This window comes from Odocoileus virginianus, chromosome X (genome assembly GCF_023699985.2).
Source record: "Odocoileus virginianus isolate 20LAN1187 ecotype Illinois chromosome X, Ovbor_1.2, whole genome shotgun sequence".
NCBI lineage: Eukaryota > Metazoa > Chordata > Mammalia > Artiodactyla > Cervidae > Odocoileus > Odocoileus virginianus.
Genome location: NC_069708.1, coordinates 37,917,096 through 37,938,897, shown reverse-complemented (window position 1 = coordinate 37,938,897; position 21,802 = coordinate 37,917,096). Strand labels below are relative to the sequence as shown.

Sequence of the window (21,802 nt, the reverse complement as noted above, 5' to 3'; positions counted from 1 at the left end):
ATAACAAATATTAAAGAAAATTATGTCTTGTATTTTATATGAAAAACCAGGTCAAAATCAACAGTAAAGCTGTAAGTCTCTAGATCATGATAACACACAGCTTCATTTTCTATATCTTATACAAAAAATTATTTGCCTCATGATATATATTATTTTGAGGTGTGGTTTTTTTCAAAAGCTTAACAACATGTCACAGAGATGTTTCCATATCAGTTTATATACCAGAAGATCTGCTTCTAATAGCTGCAGTGTGTACTCTATAATGAACACATCATAATTCATTTAACAAATCCCCTATTGATGGGCATATGAGCATTATGATTTGTTTAACAAATCCTTTGATGATGGGCATCCTTTTCTTCTTTTGGCAATTATAACCATGCTGTAATTAGCACCCTTCCACAAATAACTGGGATCATATACCCTTGTGGTAATTGCTTGGGTATATCATTAAAAATGGTATACATTTTAATTTTTGATACTATTGTCACATTGCCTTCAGAAATTCAGCACTGTACTGTAGCAATTTACACTCTTACCAAGAGTATATAACTATTTTCCAACTCAATTTCTCAGCAGCAATTTTATGAATCTTTTAAATCTTTGTCAAATAGAAAGGCTAAAAACCAATATCTAAATGATCTTTTAAATTTGGATTTATTTGGTTGCTGATGAAGTTAAGCATCTTTAATATATTAGGCCATTTATGTTTCTTATTTTGTGGACTGTTTGTTCATATACTTTCTTCATTTTCTTAAAGGGCATTCACTGTTTTCCTATTGATATATAGAAGTAGTCCTGTGTTCAGTTCAGTTCAGTTCAGTTCAGTTGCTCAGTCGTGTCCGACTCTTTGCGACCCCATGAATGGCAGCACGGCAGGCCTCCCTGTCCATCACCACCTCCCGGAGTTTACTTAAACTCATGTCCTGTGTTATATATGTGCAAATAAGTTTCCCAATTTTTCATTTATCCTTTAACTTTGTATATGGTATACCGTGATCCACAGAAATGTATGACTTTGATGCAGTAAAATACACTATTTTTTTTTCTTTGATGGCTTCTGGCTGTGTTTTAAGAAGGCCTTTCCTATCTCAAGATTATACAAAAATATCTTTCTGCTCTTCTAATATTTTATAGCATTATATTTTCTCATTATATCTTTATTCCACCTGCAATATCTTTGCATGATATTTGGTAAAGGGCGAAGTGTTTTTCTGAAATGTCAATTATTCCACACATATCTTGAATATTCCACCTTTTCTTTACACACTGATCTGAAATGCCACTTGTAGCTTAATCCTCAAACCAGCACTTATATTGTTGAATTATATTTTAACAAATTAATCCTATTTATTTGTGATAATCATGTAATTAACAATGGCATTAACAAGCTGAGATGCTAATGTGATTTTGCTAACAGAGTTGCCAGCAGAGTTAATACCAACTATATTTCCCTGAAAATTAAATGTTAAAGGTACTGTGTGACATTTAAATATTGTCACACTGAGAATTTAAACAAATACTGAAATGAAGCTATCACTTAAAAAGAGCTTACCTTTGCAATTATTACTGATTGAACAGGGTAGCAAACAGTTGCTCCCAAAGTGGCCAATCCCAATGGATAAGCAATTCTCTTAAACCGAGAACCTGTAACATTCAAACAAACTATTAAACTCCAAACAGATGCTGCCAGACACTTGATGCTTTTATAACTTAAATGTTTTCTTTGTTCCGCTTTAAGCCATCATTTATGCTGTTATTTTTTAGGTAAAAATACCAGTCAAGATGAAAGATAAAATGTCCTTAAGTATTACAGTTCAATTAATATCCCTTAGTTGTCACGTTCAATTTAAGAAAAGTATTCTCAATCTAACATTGATAATTACCTACACAAAGGGCGTTGATGATTTTCTTCTTTTTAAAAGCTAGGTATTTTTTCATGTCCTAAGAAACCCAGAGTTGTAGCCACAGCTTTTCCAAGTTTGTAACACCATGTTAAACTGAAATGGACTCTTTTCAGATATATATATATTTTTTTTTAACTAAGTCTCTAGAAAGCTGAAATGATCCAACTAATAAAGTTAAAGATTTTAAAAGGTACATAACTCCTTCATGTCATTGTTTTAGAATATTGAAGTAATAATTTAATAATTGCAAGTAACTTGTAATAATTCATTCATTTTCACTACTGCCTTAATTAAGCATCTAGGAGTCATTTTGAAACTTTGTTTAAAGTAGCAAAATTCTTAAAAAAAAATCTTCCAAATAGAACCTCACTAGGAATTGATGCTTTTGAACTGTGGTGTTGGAGAAGACTCTTGAGAGTCCCTTGGACTGCAAGGAGATCCAACCAGTCCATCCTAAATGAGATAAGTCCTGGGTGTTCATTGGAAGGACTGATGCTGAAGCTGAAAGTCCAATACTTTGGCCATCTCATGCGAAGAGTTGACTCACTGGAAAAGACCCTGATGCTGGCAGGGATTGGGGGCAGGAGGAGAAGGGGATGACAGAGGATGAGATGGCTGGATGGCATCACTGACTCAATGGACATGTGTTTGAGTAAACTCCAGGAGTTTGTGTTGGATAGGGAGGCCTGGCATGCTGCGATTCATGGGGTCACAAGGAGTCAGACACTACTGAGCGACTAACTGAACTGACTGAGGAACTTCATATATAAAATCTATAGACTTGAAGTTACTCTAGTTAGCCTGAGGAAGTGAGGCTCATTATCAAGTCCTACCTACATGGCTTTTCCAGAATTCCCACATCACCCCTGAACACTTTCATGGAACCCTAGATTCTACAGAATAGTTTGAAACCCACTACTCTTAAGTCATAGCTTAGTTCAAACAGACTGTTAGTTCAAAACAGTATGTATCTTAAATACTTGTCTGGGTACCCTTGACTTTAAATATGATCTGGGAAATTATTATAGATGATGGGATTTCTAATTATAGTAAGTACTTTTATTCTCTGGAACAGAATTTACAACTCAATTAAAAAATGAGACAGTTTATCTGGTATATCAGTAAAATATACCAGTTTATCTGGTATATCAGAAAAATATAGCAGGCAACTTCACAGTTCAGGGAAGGTAAAACAAGATGTATTTCTCTATCTGGTTTTGACTATTAGTAATGAGGCCTTCTACAGTCATGTCTATAATAGACTAAGCATTGAGGGAGGTGGGTAGGTAGGGTGCTTCAACCTTTAGTTTTACTTTCCTTTAGATATAGACTGGTTTTGGTGATATTGGGAAAGAAGGCCTAATTATATTAAAATAGGTCTTGTTCACTATTATCCTAGTATCTGCAGTTTGGTTCTTCATTTTCAGTTCAGTTCAGTCACTCAGTCATGTCCTACACTGCGACCCCATGAATCGAAGCACGGCAGGCCTCCCTGTCCATCACAAACTCCCGGAGTTTACTCAAACTCATGCCCATTGAGTTGGTGATGCCATCCAGCCATCTCATCCTCTGCCGTCCCCTTCTCCTCCCACCCCCAATCCCTTCCAGCATCAGGGTCTTTTCCAGTGAGTCAACTCTTCGCATGAGGTGGCCAAAGTATTGGAGCTTCAGCTTCAGCATCACTCCTTCCAATGAACGTCCAGGACTGATCTCCTTCAGGATGGACTGGTTGGATCTCCTTGCAGTCCAAGGGACTCTCAAGAGTCTTCTCCAACACCATAGTTCAAAAGCATCAATTTTTCGGCACTCAGCTTTCTTCAGAGTCCAACTCTCACATCCATACATGACCACTGGAAAACCCATAGCCTTGACTAGATGGACCTTTGTTGGCAAAGTAATGTCTCTGCTTTTTAACATGCTATCTAGGTTGGTCATAACTTTCCTTCCAAGGAGTAAGCATCTTTTAATTTTATGGCTGCAGTCACCATCTGCAGTGATTTTGCAGTCCAAAAAAATAAAGTCTGACACTGTTTCCACTGTCTCCCCATCTATTTCCCATGAGGTAATGGGACCAGATGCCATGATCTTAAGTTTTCTGAATGTTAAGCTTTAAGCCAACTTTTTCACTCTCCTCTTTCACTTTCATCAAGAGGCTCTTTAGTTTGTCTTCACTTTCTGCCATAAGGGTGGTGTCATCTGCATATCTGAGGTTATTGATATTTCTCCCAGCATTCTTGATTCCAGCCTGTGCTTCTTCCAGCCCAGTAAAATCAGTTCTTGATTTTACTGACCTAATTTTTCTTAATGTAGGTTTCCTTGACTCAGCCAAATTCTAATTCTGTTGCTCCTAAACTTGGAAGGTGGCAGGTTTTCCTAAATGTGTCATCTTATTTTATTCGTTATTTACTTTTTTTGTGGTTGCTATACTTTTAAAAATCATTTAAAAATTGAAATATAACCATTTATTTATTGATAAACATTGAATAGTATACTATTCTCAAATCAAATATCCAAATGTTTAGTGTTGAATATTGCATATGCTTGGATTTGTTTTGTTTTTTCATATGACTATATATCTATGGGAAAAAATTGAAGTGTGTTTGATTTACAATGTTGTGTTAGTTTCAGGTGTATAGCAAAGTGATCCAATTATATATATATATATATATATATATATATACATACACACACACATATTCTCTTTCAGATTCTTTTCCATTATTGGTTATTACAATATATTGAATATAGTTCCCTTGTTATATCATTGTTGTTTATCTAGTTTATATATAGTAGTGTGTATATATATTAATCCCAAACTCCTAATTTCCCCCCTCTCTCCTCCCCACTATCCCCTTTGATAACCATAAGTTTGTTTTCTATGTCTATGATTCTATTTCTGTTTTTTAAATAAATTCATTTATATCATTTAGATTCCCCATATAAGAGATATCATATGATATCTGTCTTTCTCTTACTTCACTTACTATGATAATTTCTAGGTCCATCCATGTTGCTGTAAATGGCATTATTTCATTCTTTTTTATGGCTGAGTAATAATATTCCATTCTATCTGTGTGTATATGTACACACATCACATATTCTTTATTATTTTAAAAATTAAAAGATTTACATTCATCCTCTCTTTACTTGATATGAAAGGCCAGTTTACAAGACAATAAATTGCATTTGTGTTCAAGTGCCCTACTCCTATAAGTAGGAAATGACTCTAGACATAGTCACTAACTAGCTATGTAATATGTACTATGCAATCATTGAATGATTTCCTTTCTCTAGACCTCTATCTGTAACATTATAGGATTACACTAAACCAACATCTTTCATACTTTTTTGACCATGACTCACACTGAAGAACAAATTTTGACTTATCTCTGTTTCTATTTCTCTTTCACATACAAACACAAGCGCACACACACACACACACACACACACACACACTATTGAAACGAAAGTTTCACAATATTTATCCATACGGAGTACAAAACACTCTTCTATTTGCTATCCTCCTCTAGTTTGATTTTGAATAAAATGCTTCCTGAGAATCACCATATTTAATTCACTACCTACTTATAAACTGAGCTCTGTAATTAAAAAAAAAAACTGGATTAGATTATTCTAGCTCTGACACTTTGGAGTCATTGTAGATGACCTAAGGAACAGTCTCTCTTACAAGTGGATTGTGAGAACTGAATAATACACTTTGGCCAGTTTCCTTTAAAATTGAATTCTTTGTCTTATTATCACATATGGTGATCTTGGTTTTCAATGTCTTTCCTAACAAATAATTTATAGTATGTATGCAATTAAAGGTTGCATATAGTGTTAGAATAAAAACTATGATACAAGGAGCCATTAATATTATCTATAAGGAAAGTGTTAGATCTGTTGTGATAGATACATGGGCTATAGTAGAATGCTGGAATGTTCTTATAACTTACAGAGGTTTTATATCTGATTAGGTATACTTGGGTTAAGGCTACTTTAAGGACTAAAGCTGGGTAAACCAACTATAATGCATCTGACGTCAAACTCCAGGCTGGTTCAGAACTGTGGTTCAGCTGGTTCTAACCACGTGTAATTTAGTTTAGAGACAATGACTGGCATTGGGAGACAGAGGATAAATGGAAGGTGCTCAAAATGGCTAATGACCAGAGAACTGACCAGCTTAGTAAGGGCTTAAGTAAGAAGGGTAGACAGTAATTTCTACTGAGAGAGATTTCCATACCAGAGATGGAAGATGGGCAAATACAAAATTCACCATGTGTTTAGGAGAGTTATTTAATGATGTGCAGAAAAGAGTTAACATATGCCCAAGACTGCTACTGTTAGTAAGGTATGCTTGCAAGACTGGCTGGCACCTGGAAACCTGACTGGTAAGTAGTTCACTACACTAAGAGAAAATGTTTCCTGAATCACAAGAATGGTTCGGTTCAGTTCAGTTCAGTTGCTCAGTCGTGTCTGACTCTTCATGACCCCATGGACCACAGTACGCCTGGCTTCCCTGTCCATCACCAACTCCCAGAGTTTACTCAAACCCATGTCCATCGAGTCGGTGATGCCATCCAACCATCTCATCCTCTGTCGTCCCCTTCTCCTTCCACCTTCAATCTTTCCCAGCATCAGGGTCTTTTCAAATGAGTCAGTTCTTCGCATGAGGTGGCCAAAGTATTGGAGTTTCTGCTTTAGCATCAGTCCTTCCGATGAATATTCAGGACTTACTTCCTTTAGGGCTGACTGGTTGGGTCTCCTTGCAGTCCAAGGGACTCTCAAGAGTCTTCACCAACACCATGGTTCAAAAGCATCAATTCTTCGGTGCTCAGCTTTCTTTATAGTCCAACTCTCACAAATAACATGGTTTATGCTGAACAACTATTGACACTTTCCTTCTGGGAGTCTGGAATCTTGGAACATGCCAGACAAACAGTGTTTATATGACTAGCCTCCAATAATAGCCTTGGTCACTCAGTCTCTAATGAGCTTCTCTGACTGACAACATCTCATAAATATTGTCACAATTCATTAGTGGAGGAATTAGGTGCATCTTATGACTTATACAAGGAGCCTGGCGGGCTTCAGTCCATAGGGTCGCAAAGAGTTGGACATGACTCAAGTGACTGAGCACGCACACATGACTTACACGACTCTACTGGGAGAAAACTCCTGGAAGCTTGTAATTCGTTTCCTCTAAGCTTTGTCTGATGTATCTCTTCCCTTTGTTGATTTTACTTTGCATCCTTTCAATGGAATAAATCTTAGCCATGAATATGACTATAGGTTGAATCCCCTAAGTCTTCTGAGCTAACCATCAAACCTGGGAGTGGCTGTGGGGACTCTCTCTGTAGAAGTGGTATAGTGAGAAGGAAGGACAAAGTTGGTAGAGATACAGAGTACAAAGATGAAAAGAAATCAAATATATTAACCCTCATGTGCTGAATGAGAGTAGTGAGTGAGTTGTCTACCTCAGAATCTCCATTCCCAACTAGCTGATGTCAGTTCCAACAACCTTGATCAGGATGAGACCAAGAGGGAATAATTTTTTTTCTGAGATATATCAGTATCTGTCTCAATTTCTTAATATAGTCCCCCAAATATGGGTGTTCACAACTAAGCAAAGAAAAGTAGTTTGAGTGGTTAATATACATTATTATACAAATGTAAAATTCTTTAAATGTTTTTAATAACAAGAGATTATTAAGATCTTGTCAAAAGTAATGTTGTCTAAAAGATGAAAAACAAAATGATAAATTACAATTTTAAAAGGAACAGCTATATATTTTTCAAATTTTATTTTTAAATGACCATTCAGGAAATTCAACTTTTGTGGAGGTTCAGTTTCTATCCATTTTAATATATGTACAGAGTCATGAAACCACGACTACAATCAGGGTATGCTCTATCACTCCTAAAAATTATCTTACGTTATCCCTTTGTAGTCACACCTTTCCCCCACTCCTAACCCCTGTGAACCACTGACTTATTCTTTGTCACTAAAGTTTTGCCTTTTTGAGAATAATGTGAATGGAATCATACATTGTGTAACTTTTTAAGACTGGCTTCTTTAACTCAGATTCATCAATATTGTTCTACATATCAATGGTTCATTCCTTTTGTTCCTAAGTAGTATTCCTTTGTATGAATGTGCCATAGATTAGTTCACTGTTGAAAGACATTTATGTTGTTTGCAGCTTTCGGTGGTTATGAATGGAGTTACTATAAATACACCAGGGAAGCCTGGCATGCTGCAGCTCATGGGGTCGCAAAGAGTCAGACACGACTGGGCGAATGAACAACAACAACTATAAACATTAGTGTACAGGTTATCCAGAGTAAATAGCCAAGAGTGGGAATACTGGATCTCATAGTAATTACATGTTTAACTTTATGAGAAACTGTCAGGCTATTTTCCAGAATGGCTATCTCGTTTTGTATTCCCACCAAAAGTGTACAAGAGTGTCAGTTGCTCTGCATTCTCAACTACATTTTGTATGAGCATTCTTCTTAATTTGACATATTCTAATAGGTATATTGTTATCTCACTGTATCTTTTAAAAATATATATTTATTTTTTAATTGAAGGATGATTGCTTTACAGAATTTTGTTGTTTTCTGTCAAACATCAACAAGAATCAGTCATAGGTCCACCCACATCCCCTCCCTCCTGAGCCTCTCTCCCATCTCCCTCCCTCTCGAACCCTTCTAGATTGTTATAGAGATCCCTGAATCATACAGCAAATTCCCATTGACTATCTATTTTACATATGGTATTGTAAGTTTCCATGTTACTCTCATCATACATCTCACTAACTGTAGTTTTAATTTGCATTTCCCTAATAACTAATGATATTGGACTTCTTTTGGAATCACTCTATTTCTAAAAACACAAAAAAGTCTTTGTGAAAGTAAAGTAAACACACGGTACTATAGAATCTAAAATTTTTTTACATTAGCCTATCCTAGTAATATTCAATAAGGGATATGAGGTTTTCCTGTAGCAGTAAAATTCAGAAATTAGTATAATAGCATTGAAAGAGGGAATATATATATTTTAACCTTACCTTTTCTTGCTGAAATGAAGCCTGCCAATCCTGAAACTGTAATCACTCCAATTTTTGGAAGAAAATCTCGAGGTGGATTCTTCAGATATACATATGCATCTCAAGAAATCAGTTAAAATTAATATGAATAATTTACAATTGGGCATTCATATCAGTATGATGAAAAGTTAAGAGATTTGCTAAGATAATAGCAGATGATTTAAACATTCGCGAGAGCCAACTCACTAGAAAAGACCATGATGCTGGGAAAGATCAAAGACAAAAGGAGAAGGGGATGAGATGGTTGAATGGCATCACTGACTCAATGGATATGAGTTTGAGCAAACTCCAGGAGATAGTGAAGGACAGAGGAGCCTGGCAGGCTACAGTCCATAGGGTTGCAAACAGCTGGACAAGGCTTAGCGACTGAACAACAACAAAAAGAACTACACAAAGTAATGATTTGAGCAGCTACTTAAAAAGCCAGTTATAATAAATAGTTACCTGCTACAAAATAAAAATCTTCCTTCCACAGCTTATTTTATAGCATTTGTTTTCTTAATAGAGGTGATTATTACATTTTAATGAAACATAATGCTAGAGTGCACACCTTAAGATGGATTACTATAAAGTAAATTCCTGATTGTGTATGCACAATAATGGAAATGCTTCTGGCCTTATCTATTTAAACAATGGTAGGATCCAGAAAGAATTGAAATAGATACTTTATTAAGGAACTTTGAATAAGAGTCTAGTAAAACATGCAGCTACCACACTTTGCTTGTCACACTATTCCCCAGTAACCTCAGAATAGTTGTTACTCTCAGTTAAAACCGATTATCAGAGTACAGACAAAAAATAGATGGAGAGTGGGTAGAGGTCCAGATTTCTTGACTTTTTTATATGTTTATATGGTTTCTGGTTCCATGCAACCCCCAGAAACACTTCTATCATAATTATTTAATTTTTTAATGGAGTTCATTTATTTAATATTCCTCAAGGCTGATGAGGCATATAACTTGGAATTAATTAGAATTAATCTCTACACACATTATATGATGATATATATACAGGTTATCAATATCAGTGACATTTAAAAACTTTAGCTAATCTTTCTGTCCCTACCCCCCATACACATTTATTTTGACAACTGTCTTAGGCTAAGAAGGGAGCTATATCTGCTGCCAAACTTCTTTATCAAATTAACAAGTCAAATACAATTGTAGGGTGACTAATTGAAGTACTGTTTCCAAGCAATTGGTAGCAAACTACTATGCATTTTAACAGCAAACAGTACTTATTTAAACTAATAATAATGGAGATATATTTCAGTTTATGGTTTATGAGTACGCAATATGGGTTTTGTAACCAAAACAGTTTGAGCCCAGGTGTTGCCACTTACTAGCTATGTGACCTTGGTAATCCACTTAACCCTTCTAAACCACATATTCCTCATCTATAAAATGGGAGTAAGTATAATACCAACATTCACAGGTTTGCTACAAAATTAAAATGGATAAATTATGTAAAATGCTTATTACAGTGCCTCAGCATATAACAATTGCTAAATAAATAATGGATACAATTGCTTTATTATTGTCATAAACTGCTATATGGAGTATCTTCTGAGTTGGTAAAACATGATAATGGATAACACTCCAAGTTTGTTTTCTCACATGTAAACACTGCAAGTTAAAAAGACAGTAGAACATTTCTGAATATAGATGGTTCACTCACCTACCTTTTCCAAATTGCACTGTATCCATTATCCCATTTTTCACAAAGACATAAACACCCTAAGTAAAAAGGGGGGGAAAAAGGACATCTGTATTTTCGAAGATATTGATAATTAGATCAAATAGCCCACATCTCTGAGAGTGTATGAAATTTCACCAAAATAAATCTAGCTTCTCTATTATCTATAAGGACACTTCTTGAGCTTAGCTTTTCTTCTTATTTTTCATCTATTTAACATGGATAATACATGTTACTATTTTCCTCATATAAATGGGTAAAGTAATGCCTAGAAAACACATCAGAGCTGCTCACAGAAAAGTTATTACAGAAATACAAAGATTTATCATCTTATTTTATGACAGTGTAGAAAAATGAATGGAATTTTTAAAAAGCATGAAGAGAGCTATATTTCAGCTTAGAAGCAACATCTGATTAATAAATATGCACTACAATATCATAAAGTAATTAGCCTCCAACTAATACAAATAAATGAAGAAAAAAAAGATGCAACAGCAACAACTTTAATGATTTGTGGAGAAAACAAAAAGCCTAAACAAAGTGCTTCATCTCCCTTTTTCTTAGTGTGCATTCAGTTCAGTTCAGTCGCTCAGTTGTGTCCGACTTTTGCGACACCATGGACTGCAGCACGCCAGGCTTCCCCATCCATCACCAACTCCTGGAACTTACTCAAACTCATGTCCATCGAGTCAGAGACACCATCCAACCATCTCATCCTCTGTTGTCCCCTTCTCCTCCCGCCTTCAATCTTTCCCAGCATCAGGGTCTTTTCAAATGAGTCAGTTCTTCACATCAGGTGGCCAAAGTATTGGAGATTCAGCTTTAGCATCAGTCCTTCCAATGAATACTCAGGACTGATTTCCTTTAGGATGGACTGGTTGGATCTCCTTGCAGTCCAAGGGACTCCCAAGAGTCTTCTCCAACACCACAGTTCAAAAGCATCAATTCTTCGACGCTCAGCTTTCTTTATGGTCCAACTCTCACATCCATACATGACTACTGGAAAAACCATAGCTTTGACTATATGGACCTTGTCAGCAAAGTAATGTCTCTGCTTTTAATATGCTGTCAGTGTTTGTCATAGCTTTTCTTCCAAGGAGCAAGTGTCTTTTAATTTCATGGCTGCAGTCACCATCTGCAGTGATTTTGGAGCCCAAGAAAATAAAGTTTGTCACTGTTTCTATTGTTTCCCCATCTATTTGCCATGAAGTGATGGGACTGAATGCCATGATCTTAGTTTTTTGAATATTGAGCTTTATAGTGTGCATTAGAAAAATAAATAAGACATTTATCTTAGGATAGAAATCATCCTACACAGACTGCTGTTGATCTTGTTTTTTCAGTAGGAACATAAATTCTCTGCAAATCAAGATCATATTAACCCACTGGAGGGATTAAAGCTTTAAATCAAATTCCTCCTTTTACCTGTTTCTATTTTAATACAGGAAATATTGTTACACACATTTTTTTCAATAGGTATTATCTCAATTACATCAGAAGAAAAATGAAGGTATGGAATAATTTACCAGTACCAATTGCCCATTGTCATGCTGTATTCTATCAACGGAACTACAAAACACAGTGTACATATATAGTCTCCTTCTATGAACTAGATGCTATGAAATCATGGAATGAAAACAACAAAAGAAAACAACGACAACAATAAAAGATTTTCAAAGCAAAGAAAATAGAAATAATTACATTAAATAAGAAAGATTATTGCTATTGACAAAGTATTAGTAACTTTGTCTCAGATACTTTCATGATGATCAGATGCAGAACCTGTTCATTGTGTTTTATTTTTTTTCCATTTATTTTTTATTAATTGGAGGCTAATTACTTTACAATATTGTAGTGCTTTTTGTCATACATTGACATGAATCAGCCATGGATTTACATGTATTCCCCATCCCGATCCCCCCTCCCACCTCCCTCTCCACCCGATCCCTCTGGGTCTTCCCAGTGCACCAGGCCCGAGCACTTGTCTCATGCATCCAACCTGGGCTGGTGACCTGTTTCACCCTAGATAATATACATGTTTCGATGCTGTTCTCTTGAAACATCCCACCCTTGCCTTGGACTCCCACAGAGTCCAAAAGTCTGTTCTATACATCTGTATCTCTTTTTCTGTTTTGCATATAGTGTTATCTTTACCATATTTCTAAATTCCATATATATGTGTTGGTATACGTAATGGTCTTTATCTTTCTGGCTTACTTCACTCTGTACAATGGGCTCCAGCTTCATCCATCTCATTAGAACTGACTCAAATGAATTCTTTTTAATGGCTGAGTAATATTCCATGGTGCATATGTACCACAGCTTCCTTATCCATTTGTCTGCTGATGGGCATCTAGGTTGCTTCCATGTCCTGGCTATGATAAACAGTGCTGTGATGAACATTGGGGTGCACATGTCTCTTTCAGATCTGGTTTCCTCAGTGTGTATGCCCAGAAGTGGGATTGCTGGGTCATATGATAGATCTATTTCCAGTTTTTTAAGAAATCTCCACACTGTTTTCTATAGCGGCTGTACTAGTTTGCATTCCCACCAACAATGTAAGAGGGTTCCCTTTTCTCCACACCCTCTCCAGCATTTATTGCTTGTAGACTTTTGGATAGCAGCCATCCTGACTGGCGTGTAATGGTACCTCATTGTGGTTTTGACTTGCATTTCTCTGATAATGAATGATGTTGAGCATCTTTTCATGTGTTTTTTAGCCATCTGTATGTCTTCCTTGGAGAAATGTCTGTTGAGTTCTTTGGCCCATTTTTTGATTGGGTCATTTATTTTTCTGGAGTTGAGCTGGAGGTGTTGCTTGTATATTTTTGAGATTAATCCTTTGTCTGTTGCTTCATTAACCAACATGTGCCCTAATTGCCACTGAGCTATATCTCCTTAGAGACTGTCTCTTGAAAAAATGTTTACCTTCGAAGTTATAATACTTACAGACCAGTTGATTGGGAATCATGTAACTGTTGAGGAAGAAAACTAGTCACTGCTTTTGGGGAATTTTCCTTAGCTGTGTTTAGGGATTCACTTTTACCACTGGAGGTCACTGCTAGTTAAATTTCAAAACACTAAGGAACAGGAATAGAAAATGAATTTGCCCTCCATGATTCTAAGTTTAATGCAGAATGTAATTTGAGTCAGAAGTAATTTTTAGAGAATAGATTATTTTTTAAGAGAAAATTAGAGCGGAAATGTTTACATTGAAGATGAAATGCATTTGAAAGCACCCTCCTTCAACCTATTCAGTTCAGCATATTAACAGAATAAAAAGTTCTTTTGGTCTTAAATTGGGTGATAGTAACAATACCAATTTAAATATCCCTCAGGAACAATTTCCCTCACTGAAAACAACTTTGAGGACACTATGGAAAATGAGCTGTCAAGAGACTTCAGTCTGAATCATCCAGATGTTGACATATACTCTCACGGGCATGATTCAGACCCTATTAGTTAAGCTATTTCTTGCTAAGATCAAACTATAGTACAACTAGTCAAACTATTAAGGGTGTGTTAAAAGTCTATCAGAATTTTTTGACAGGCATAAAATAAAACACCATATATTCATCAGATGTTTGAAATGCCAGCTGAAATGACCATAGTTCAAAGATTTGCTATTTAAGAACATTAGAATTTTCTTTCCAAAAAGAATGGATTAGAAACAAAAAAGGCACAAGGGTTCACAATTGATAGGTTAGATTTGAGGAAAAGTTGTGTGGTTATTAGGTCACAATGATTAAACTAATAGTACTGACATTATCTATGACATTTACACTGGAAATGTTGATGTTAGCACACCTCTATGTGGATGTGATATTGAAACAGCAGTAATGTACTAGCTTATTCCACCATTCTACTGCTGGATAGTGTTGATTCAAAGCTAAATATTAAAATAAGGTGAATTCTATTTTGTCCAATAGATGGCTACAGTCAGAAATGTCTTATGACCCAAACCCAATATGTTTACATTTTACTTAGTCAAATAAGGAACAATGCAGAAGTAACCTCAGAACTTCATGTAAGAACTCAAGCAATGTTTTGTACATGCCATGTGACATAAATGATTGTTGAACTTCTTTAATCTATGCAGTAGTGGTAGAGTACATTATATATGGCCACAAATTTTTTGCTGCTACTCATACTGAGAGATGGTATCTAATTCCTCTCCCATAAAAACTGGGTTGGCCTTAGTGACTTTATTTAACAACAAAATGTTGTACAAGTAACCTTCCTGGACATTTTAAGATGGGTAAGAAGCTTGGTGAATTGTGACTAGGGCCTCTTGCAACATTTTATCTAGAAGCCCTGAACTGTCCATATACCTTATCTGACTACCTGAGGCTGGGTGTAGATGCTTCAGTCAACATTCCCAGTTGAGCCCAGCCTTATAGCCATCTGTGACAAGGTGTCCGTGATGAGAATGAAGCTGTCTTGGAGTCTCTAGATCAGTCCATTCACCTGATAAATGCCACTGAGTGACCTTTGTCAATAGCATATGCGACAGAAGAATTAGCTATCCGAAGTATGATTAAATTTATGACTCACAAAATCATGAGTTAGAATAGTTACTATTTTAAGCCATTAAGTTTTGGGGCAGTTTGTTATACATCAGTGGATAACTGGAACAATTGTTACATAAGACAATGAGAACCCTCTGATATTAAACCACTATCAGAATTCACTTACCTTGCACCAGCCAATATAACGACCAGTTGTAGTGCGAATGGATGCAAAGCCCATTTGTAAATGACCAGGCTGCTCTTCAACATATTTAGACTGGAGAGGTGGTGCAGTATATATGGGGAGCTAGAAGGGAAAAAGTTCATGTCAAAAATATAAAATAGCTGAACTTCTTTTTTCCAGCATATGGCAGAATAAGAATCCTTATCAACCTTCCTACTGAAAACAACTGAAAAATGCTGATAAAATATATTTTGCCTGTGCGATAGGTCACTTTAGTCACGTCCGACTCTTTGTGACCCTATGGACTATGTAGCCCACCAGGCTCCTCCAGGCAAGAATACTGGAGTGGGTTGCCATGACTTTTTCCAGGAATCTTCCTGACCCAGGGATCGAATCTGCATCTCTAATGTCTCCTGCATTGGCAGGCGAGTTCTTTACCACTAACGCCACCTGGGAAGACCAAAATATATTTTAAACCATCTTAAATGCAGGAATAACCTGGTAACCTGTTTATAAAGACTATTCAAAAGCCAGACATTAGGTGAAGGCAAAAATGCAGAGATGAACAACAAAACCAGCTTCTACCTTGATGTCATTTGCTGTGAAACAGATGGTTAATGGAGTATGGATTCAGAAAACAAAACCCAGAATGAGCTTGAGGTGCACAATCTTACTGGAGACCCTTTAAAAACTGGCATCTCAAGGTGCTGCACCCCAAATTAAGGTTGAGCTAGAAATAAACATTTCATTGCAAGGGGCTGTTAGGATAACTGAATGTCTCAAAGACTGGTCACTGAGTAAAGAAGAAAGAACATTTCCTAAGAATTGGCAGTCACAAGTGAGAACTCATAAACTATAGCACAAAACTATCTCAATAATCTAAGAAATCTCAAATCAAGTATACATGTAGTGTGCTCCCAGGCTGGTATCCCTCACAGATATGTAGCAGATGCAAATGAACAGATTCTCTCTGGAGGAAGCCACCCAGACTTCAAAGAATTATAACAGATAAAGTTCTAAAAAATATGAAACCACAATTTTGAAAAATTTAAAAAATTCAAAGAAGCAAAATTAGAAAACATTAGAAAGGATCTTGACAAGAGCTAGCAGAAACAACAAAGAGCAGAATCAGAACCGCAAAAATGTCTACACTAGAACATATGATATCAAATACATGTGTTTTTTTGTTGTTGTTGACAATGAGGGCTACTCCATTTCTTCTAAGGGATTCTTGCCCACAGTAGTAGATATAATGGTCATCTGAATTAAATTCACCCATTCCTATTCATTTTAGTTCACTGATTCCTAAAATGTTGATGTTCATTCTTGCCATCTCCTGCTTGACCATGTCCAATTTACCTTGATTCATGAACCTAACATTCCAAGTTCCTATGTACCATTTTTGTCTACAGGATTGGAATTTACTTTCAACACCATACCCATTCACACCTGAGCATCGTTTCTGCTTTAGCCCAGACAATTCATTCTTTCTAAAGCTATTTCTCTGCTCTTCCCCAGTAGCATATCGGACATCTACCGACTTGGGGTGCTCATCGTCCAGAGTCATATATTTTTCCTTTTTCATACTGTTCATGGGTTCTCTAGGCAACAATACTGAAGTGGTCAGCCATTCCCTTCTCCAATGAACAACATTTTGCCAGAACTCTCCACCATGACCCATCCGTATTTGGTGACAAGAGTCCGAAATGCAGTACATGGGTACAATCTCAGAAACGACAGAATAATCTCAGTTTGTTCACAAGGCAAACCATTCAATATCACAGTAATCCAAATCTATGCCTCAACCACTAATGCTGAAGAAGCTGAAGTTGTATGGTTATATGAAGACCTACAAGATTTTCTAGAACTAACATAAAAAAAAAAAATGTCCTTTTCACCATGGGGGATTGGAATGCAAAAGTAGGAAGTCAAGAGTTACCTGGAGTAACAGGCAAGTTTGGCCTTGGGAGTACAAGAACACAATGGTCGTAGCAAACACTTCTTCAAACAACACAAGAGATGACTCTACACATGGACATCACCAGATGGTCAATACCAAAATCAAATTATATTCTTTGAAGCCAAAGATGGAGAAGCAAAAACAAGACCAGGGGCTGATTGTGGCTCAGATCATGAGCTTCTTATTGAAAAATTCAGGCTTAAATTGAAGAAAGTAGAGAAAATCACTAGATTATTAAGGTATGACTTAAATCAAATTCTTTATGATTATACAGTGGAGGTGGCAAACAGATTGAAGGGGTTAGATCTGATAGAGTGCTTGAAGAACTATGGATGGGGGTTCATAACATCGTACAAGAGGTGGTGACCAAAATCATTTCACAGAAAAAGAAATGCAAGAAGGCAAAATGGTTGTCTGAGGAAGTCTTACAAACAGATGAGAAAAGAAGAAAAGCAGAAGGCAAATTAGAAAGGGAAAGGCATGCCCAACTGAATGCAGAGTTCCAGAGAGTAGAAAGGAGAGGTAAGAAAGCCTTCCTAAGCTAACAATGAAAAGAAACAGAGGAAAACAATAGAATGGGGAAGACTAGATATCTCTTCAAGAAACCTTGAGATATCAAGGGAATATTTTATGCAAAGATGGGCACTACAAAGGACAGAAATGGTAAGGACTTAACAGAAGCAGAAGAGATTAAGAAGAGGTAGCAAAAAAACACAGAAGAACTATACAAAAGCCTTAAGACCTGGATAACCATGATGTTGTGGTCACTCACCTAGAGCCAGACATCCTGGTGCGTGAAGTCAAGTGGGCCTTAGGAAGCATTACTACAAACAAAGCTAGTGAAGGTGATGAAATTCCAGAAGAGCTATTTAAAATCCTAAAAGATGATGCTGTTAAAGTGCTGCACTCAATATGCCAATAAATTTCGAAAACTCCTCAATGGCCATAGGACTGGAAACGGTCTGTTTTCGTTCCAATCTCAAAGACAGACAATGCCAAAGAATGTTCAAACTATCGTACAACTACATTCATTTAGCATGATAGCAAGGTAATGCTCAAAATCCTTCAACCTAGACTTCAGCAGTACATGAACTGAAAACTTACAGATGTACGAGTTGGATTTAGAAAAGGCAGAAGAATCAGAACCTAAATTGCTGATATCCGTTGGATCATAGAAAAAGCAAGGGAATTCCAGAAAAATATCTACTTCTGCTTTATTGACTACGCCAAAGACTTTAATTGTGTGGATCACAACTGTGGACAATTCTTAAAGAGATGGGAATACCAGACCACCTTACTGGTCTCCTCAGAAACCTGTATGCAGGTCAAGAAGCAATAGTTAGTACTGGACATAGAACATGGACTGGTTCAAAATTGGGAAAGGAGTATGTCACGGCTGTATATTGTCACCCTGCTTATTTAACTTATATGCAGATTACATCATATGAAATGCCAGGCTGGATAAATCACAAGCTGTAATCAAGTTTTCCAGGAGAAATATCAACAATCTCAGATATGCAGATGATACCACTCTAATGGCAGAAAGCAAAGAGGAACTAAAAAAAAAAACTCTTGATGAGGTTCAAAGAAGAGAGTTAAAAAGCTAGCTTAAAATTCAACATTCAAAAAACTAAGATCATGACACGGCATCTGGTCCCATCACTCCATGGCAAATAGATGAGGAAAAAGTGGAAAAGTGGCAAATTTTATTTTCTTATGCTTGAAAATCACTGTGAATGGTGACCATAGCCACGAAATAAAAAGACACTTGCTCCTTGGAAGAAAAGCTATGACAAACCTAGACAGTGTATTAAAAAGCAGAGACATCACTTTGCTGACAAAGGTCCATATACTACAAGCTATGGTTTTTCAAGTATTCATGTACAGATGGGAGAGTTGTACCATAAAGAAGGCTTAGTGCCAAAGAATTGTTTTTTTCAAATTGTGGTGCTGGAGAAGACTCCTGAGAGTCCTTCAGATAGCAAGTAGATCAAACCAGTCAACCCTGAAGGAACTCAACCCTGAATATTCATTGGAAGTACTGATGCTTAAGTTGAAGCTCTGATACTTTGGCCACCTGATGTGAGGAGCTGACTCACTGGAAAAGACCTTGATGCTGGGAAAGATTGAGGGCAGGAGAAGAAGGGGTGACAGAGAATGAGATGGTTGGATGGCATCACTAACTCAATGAACATAAGCTTGACAAGCAAACTCCAGGAGATGGAATGAAGGACACAGTGAAGGGCAGTGAAGTCTGGTGTGCTCCACTCCTTGTGGTCACAAAGAGCTGGACAGGACTCACCAATTGAACAACAACAACATATATTTTTTATATTTAGAGAAATAGAAGGGGAAATTTGAGTTTAGAGCAAGAGACTACAAAAATTACCAAAGCTAATGAAAATAAAGTGAAAGATAACTTCTAGAACTGGAGATCAAAACTTAAAGAACTCCGTTGATAAGTTTTGATAGATCAGAAACAGTTTAGAGTTTCTGAGGGACTTTGTGAACTAGTAGTCCTGAGAGAAATTGTTATGCAAAGAAATGAAAAAAATATGAAAGTGGTATGTACAATAGATGGAGAAATATCAACTTAGGTCTAATCAGAGATCCAAAAGAAAGGAGAAAGATAGGGTAGAAGTAATATTTAAAGAGAATAATTAAGATTTTTCCAGAACTTAAGAACACTTGACAGGTTCAGAAATCCAACATATCCCAAACAGGATAAATAAAAAGTAGTCCACATTTAGACAAACCATAGAAAAATTCCATAATGCCAAGGACAAAGGGGGGATATTAAAAAGAAAAGCAGATAGAAAAGACAGATTACCTTCACAGGAATAAAAACTAGATAAACTGAAAAACAACATTGGAAGGCATGATATAATATCTTCAATGTGCTAAAGAAAGTAACTCAACTGAGAATTATATATTCAGTAGAATACCTTTGTTTCAAAAATGAGGGGAGAAGTAAGGACACATTCAGACAGACAAAATCCAAGGTAGTTTGAAAACAAATGACCCTCAGTGAGAAATTCCACATCACGTACTTAAGGTAGAAGAAAAATGTTCCCATTGAGAAGGTCTGTGATAGAAGAAAGAATCATTAGCAAAGAAAGTGGTAAATACGTGGATAAAACTGAAACAATGAAAATATAACATAATAATTGTATACATGTATTAAAAATATAGAACTACCTCCCTGAAGGTAGTATAAATTAGGAAAGGCTTCCCAGGCGGTGCAGTGGTCAAGAATCCACCTGCCAATGCAGGAGATGAGGGTTCAATCCCTGGGTCAGGAAGATCCCCTGGAGCAGAAAATGGCAACCCACTCCTGTATTCTTGCCTGAAAAATTCCATGGACAGAAGAGCCTGGCAGTCTACAGTCCATGGGGTCTCAAAGAGTCAGACATGACTGAGCACGCACACACACACCCGCACACAGACACACACACACACATGTAAGTTAGGAAGGGATGACAGAAATTAAAATGTTCTCAATTTCTAGTATTGTTTGGATGGAGGATGAATATAATGATGAGACTTGGAATGAATACAGGTTAAAATTTCTAGGGTGACCAATAAAGAAAATAAAAAGAAGGTAGAATCAACAAATTCTGTTATAGAAAAAAAAAATTAAGTGTAAACATAAAGCAAAGAAATAAGAAGAGGTAACAAAACCCACAAAAGCTTGATATAAAAAATTCCAAAGATATTAAAAATTATAGTAAATGCAAATGGATAAAATGATCTAGTTAAAAGCCAAAGACAAAAAGAGTGTATTTACAAAATACAGTCACATGCTTTTTATATGAGACATTCCTAAAACAACTATTTAGGAAAGTTAGGGGAAAAACAGGAATAAAAAATACATATTGGGCAAATAGCCACCAAAAGAAAGGTACTATAAGTTATGTGAATATTAGGATACATAGATTTTAAGACAAAAACCACTATTAGAGATAAAGTGCCTATATTAAGGCCAAACATTTAAATAAGAGAGATTACACTATTAAACTTGTATGAATCTATTAATATATTCTCAAAATTAATGAAACAAGGAAAAACAGACAAAATCACCATCACAGGGAGTTTAACTTATTATCTATGATGGCTGATCAAAAGGAGATTTAAAAAATAGTAATGAACAGAAACGGGCAAACGACAACCTATGGACCAGTCATCTGTTTATATAACTCAAATTTTACTGGATCACAGCTATACTCACTCATTAATGCATTGTCTATGACTGCTTTTGTGCTACAACAATAGTTAAGAAGATGTGACAGAGATGTGTATGTTTAAAATATTTATTATAAGGCTTTTTTAAGAAAAAAACTATTGATTCCTGGTACAGAAAAATATAATCAATAAGCTTGGTCTCATGGACATATATAGCACAAAGAATTGAACAACTGTAAAATACATAATATTTT

At 36.1% G+C, this 21,802-nt stretch overlaps 1 protein-coding gene across 2 annotated transcripts in view; it reads right to left on the bottom strand.

Annotated features, from left to right (window-relative positions):
• The window catches only part of APOOL (apolipoprotein O like), a 114,164-nt gene that overhangs the window by 11,124 nt on the left and 81,238 nt on the right, over window positions 1-21,802 (bottom strand). For both annotated transcript variants that reach the window (XM_020875481.2, XM_070461963.1), the window contains exons 3-6: window positions 15,410-15,529; window positions 10,701-10,755; window positions 8,981-9,079; window positions 1,556-1,647 (exon numbers count right to left, since the gene is read on the bottom strand). In XM_020875481.2, coding sequence (XP_020731140.2) covers window positions 1,556-1,647; window positions 8,981-9,079; window positions 10,701-10,755; window positions 15,410-15,529 — 366 coding nt within the window. The remainder of the gene's footprint in view (window positions 1-1,555; window positions 1,648-8,980; window positions 9,080-10,700; window positions 10,756-15,409; window positions 15,530-21,802) is intronic.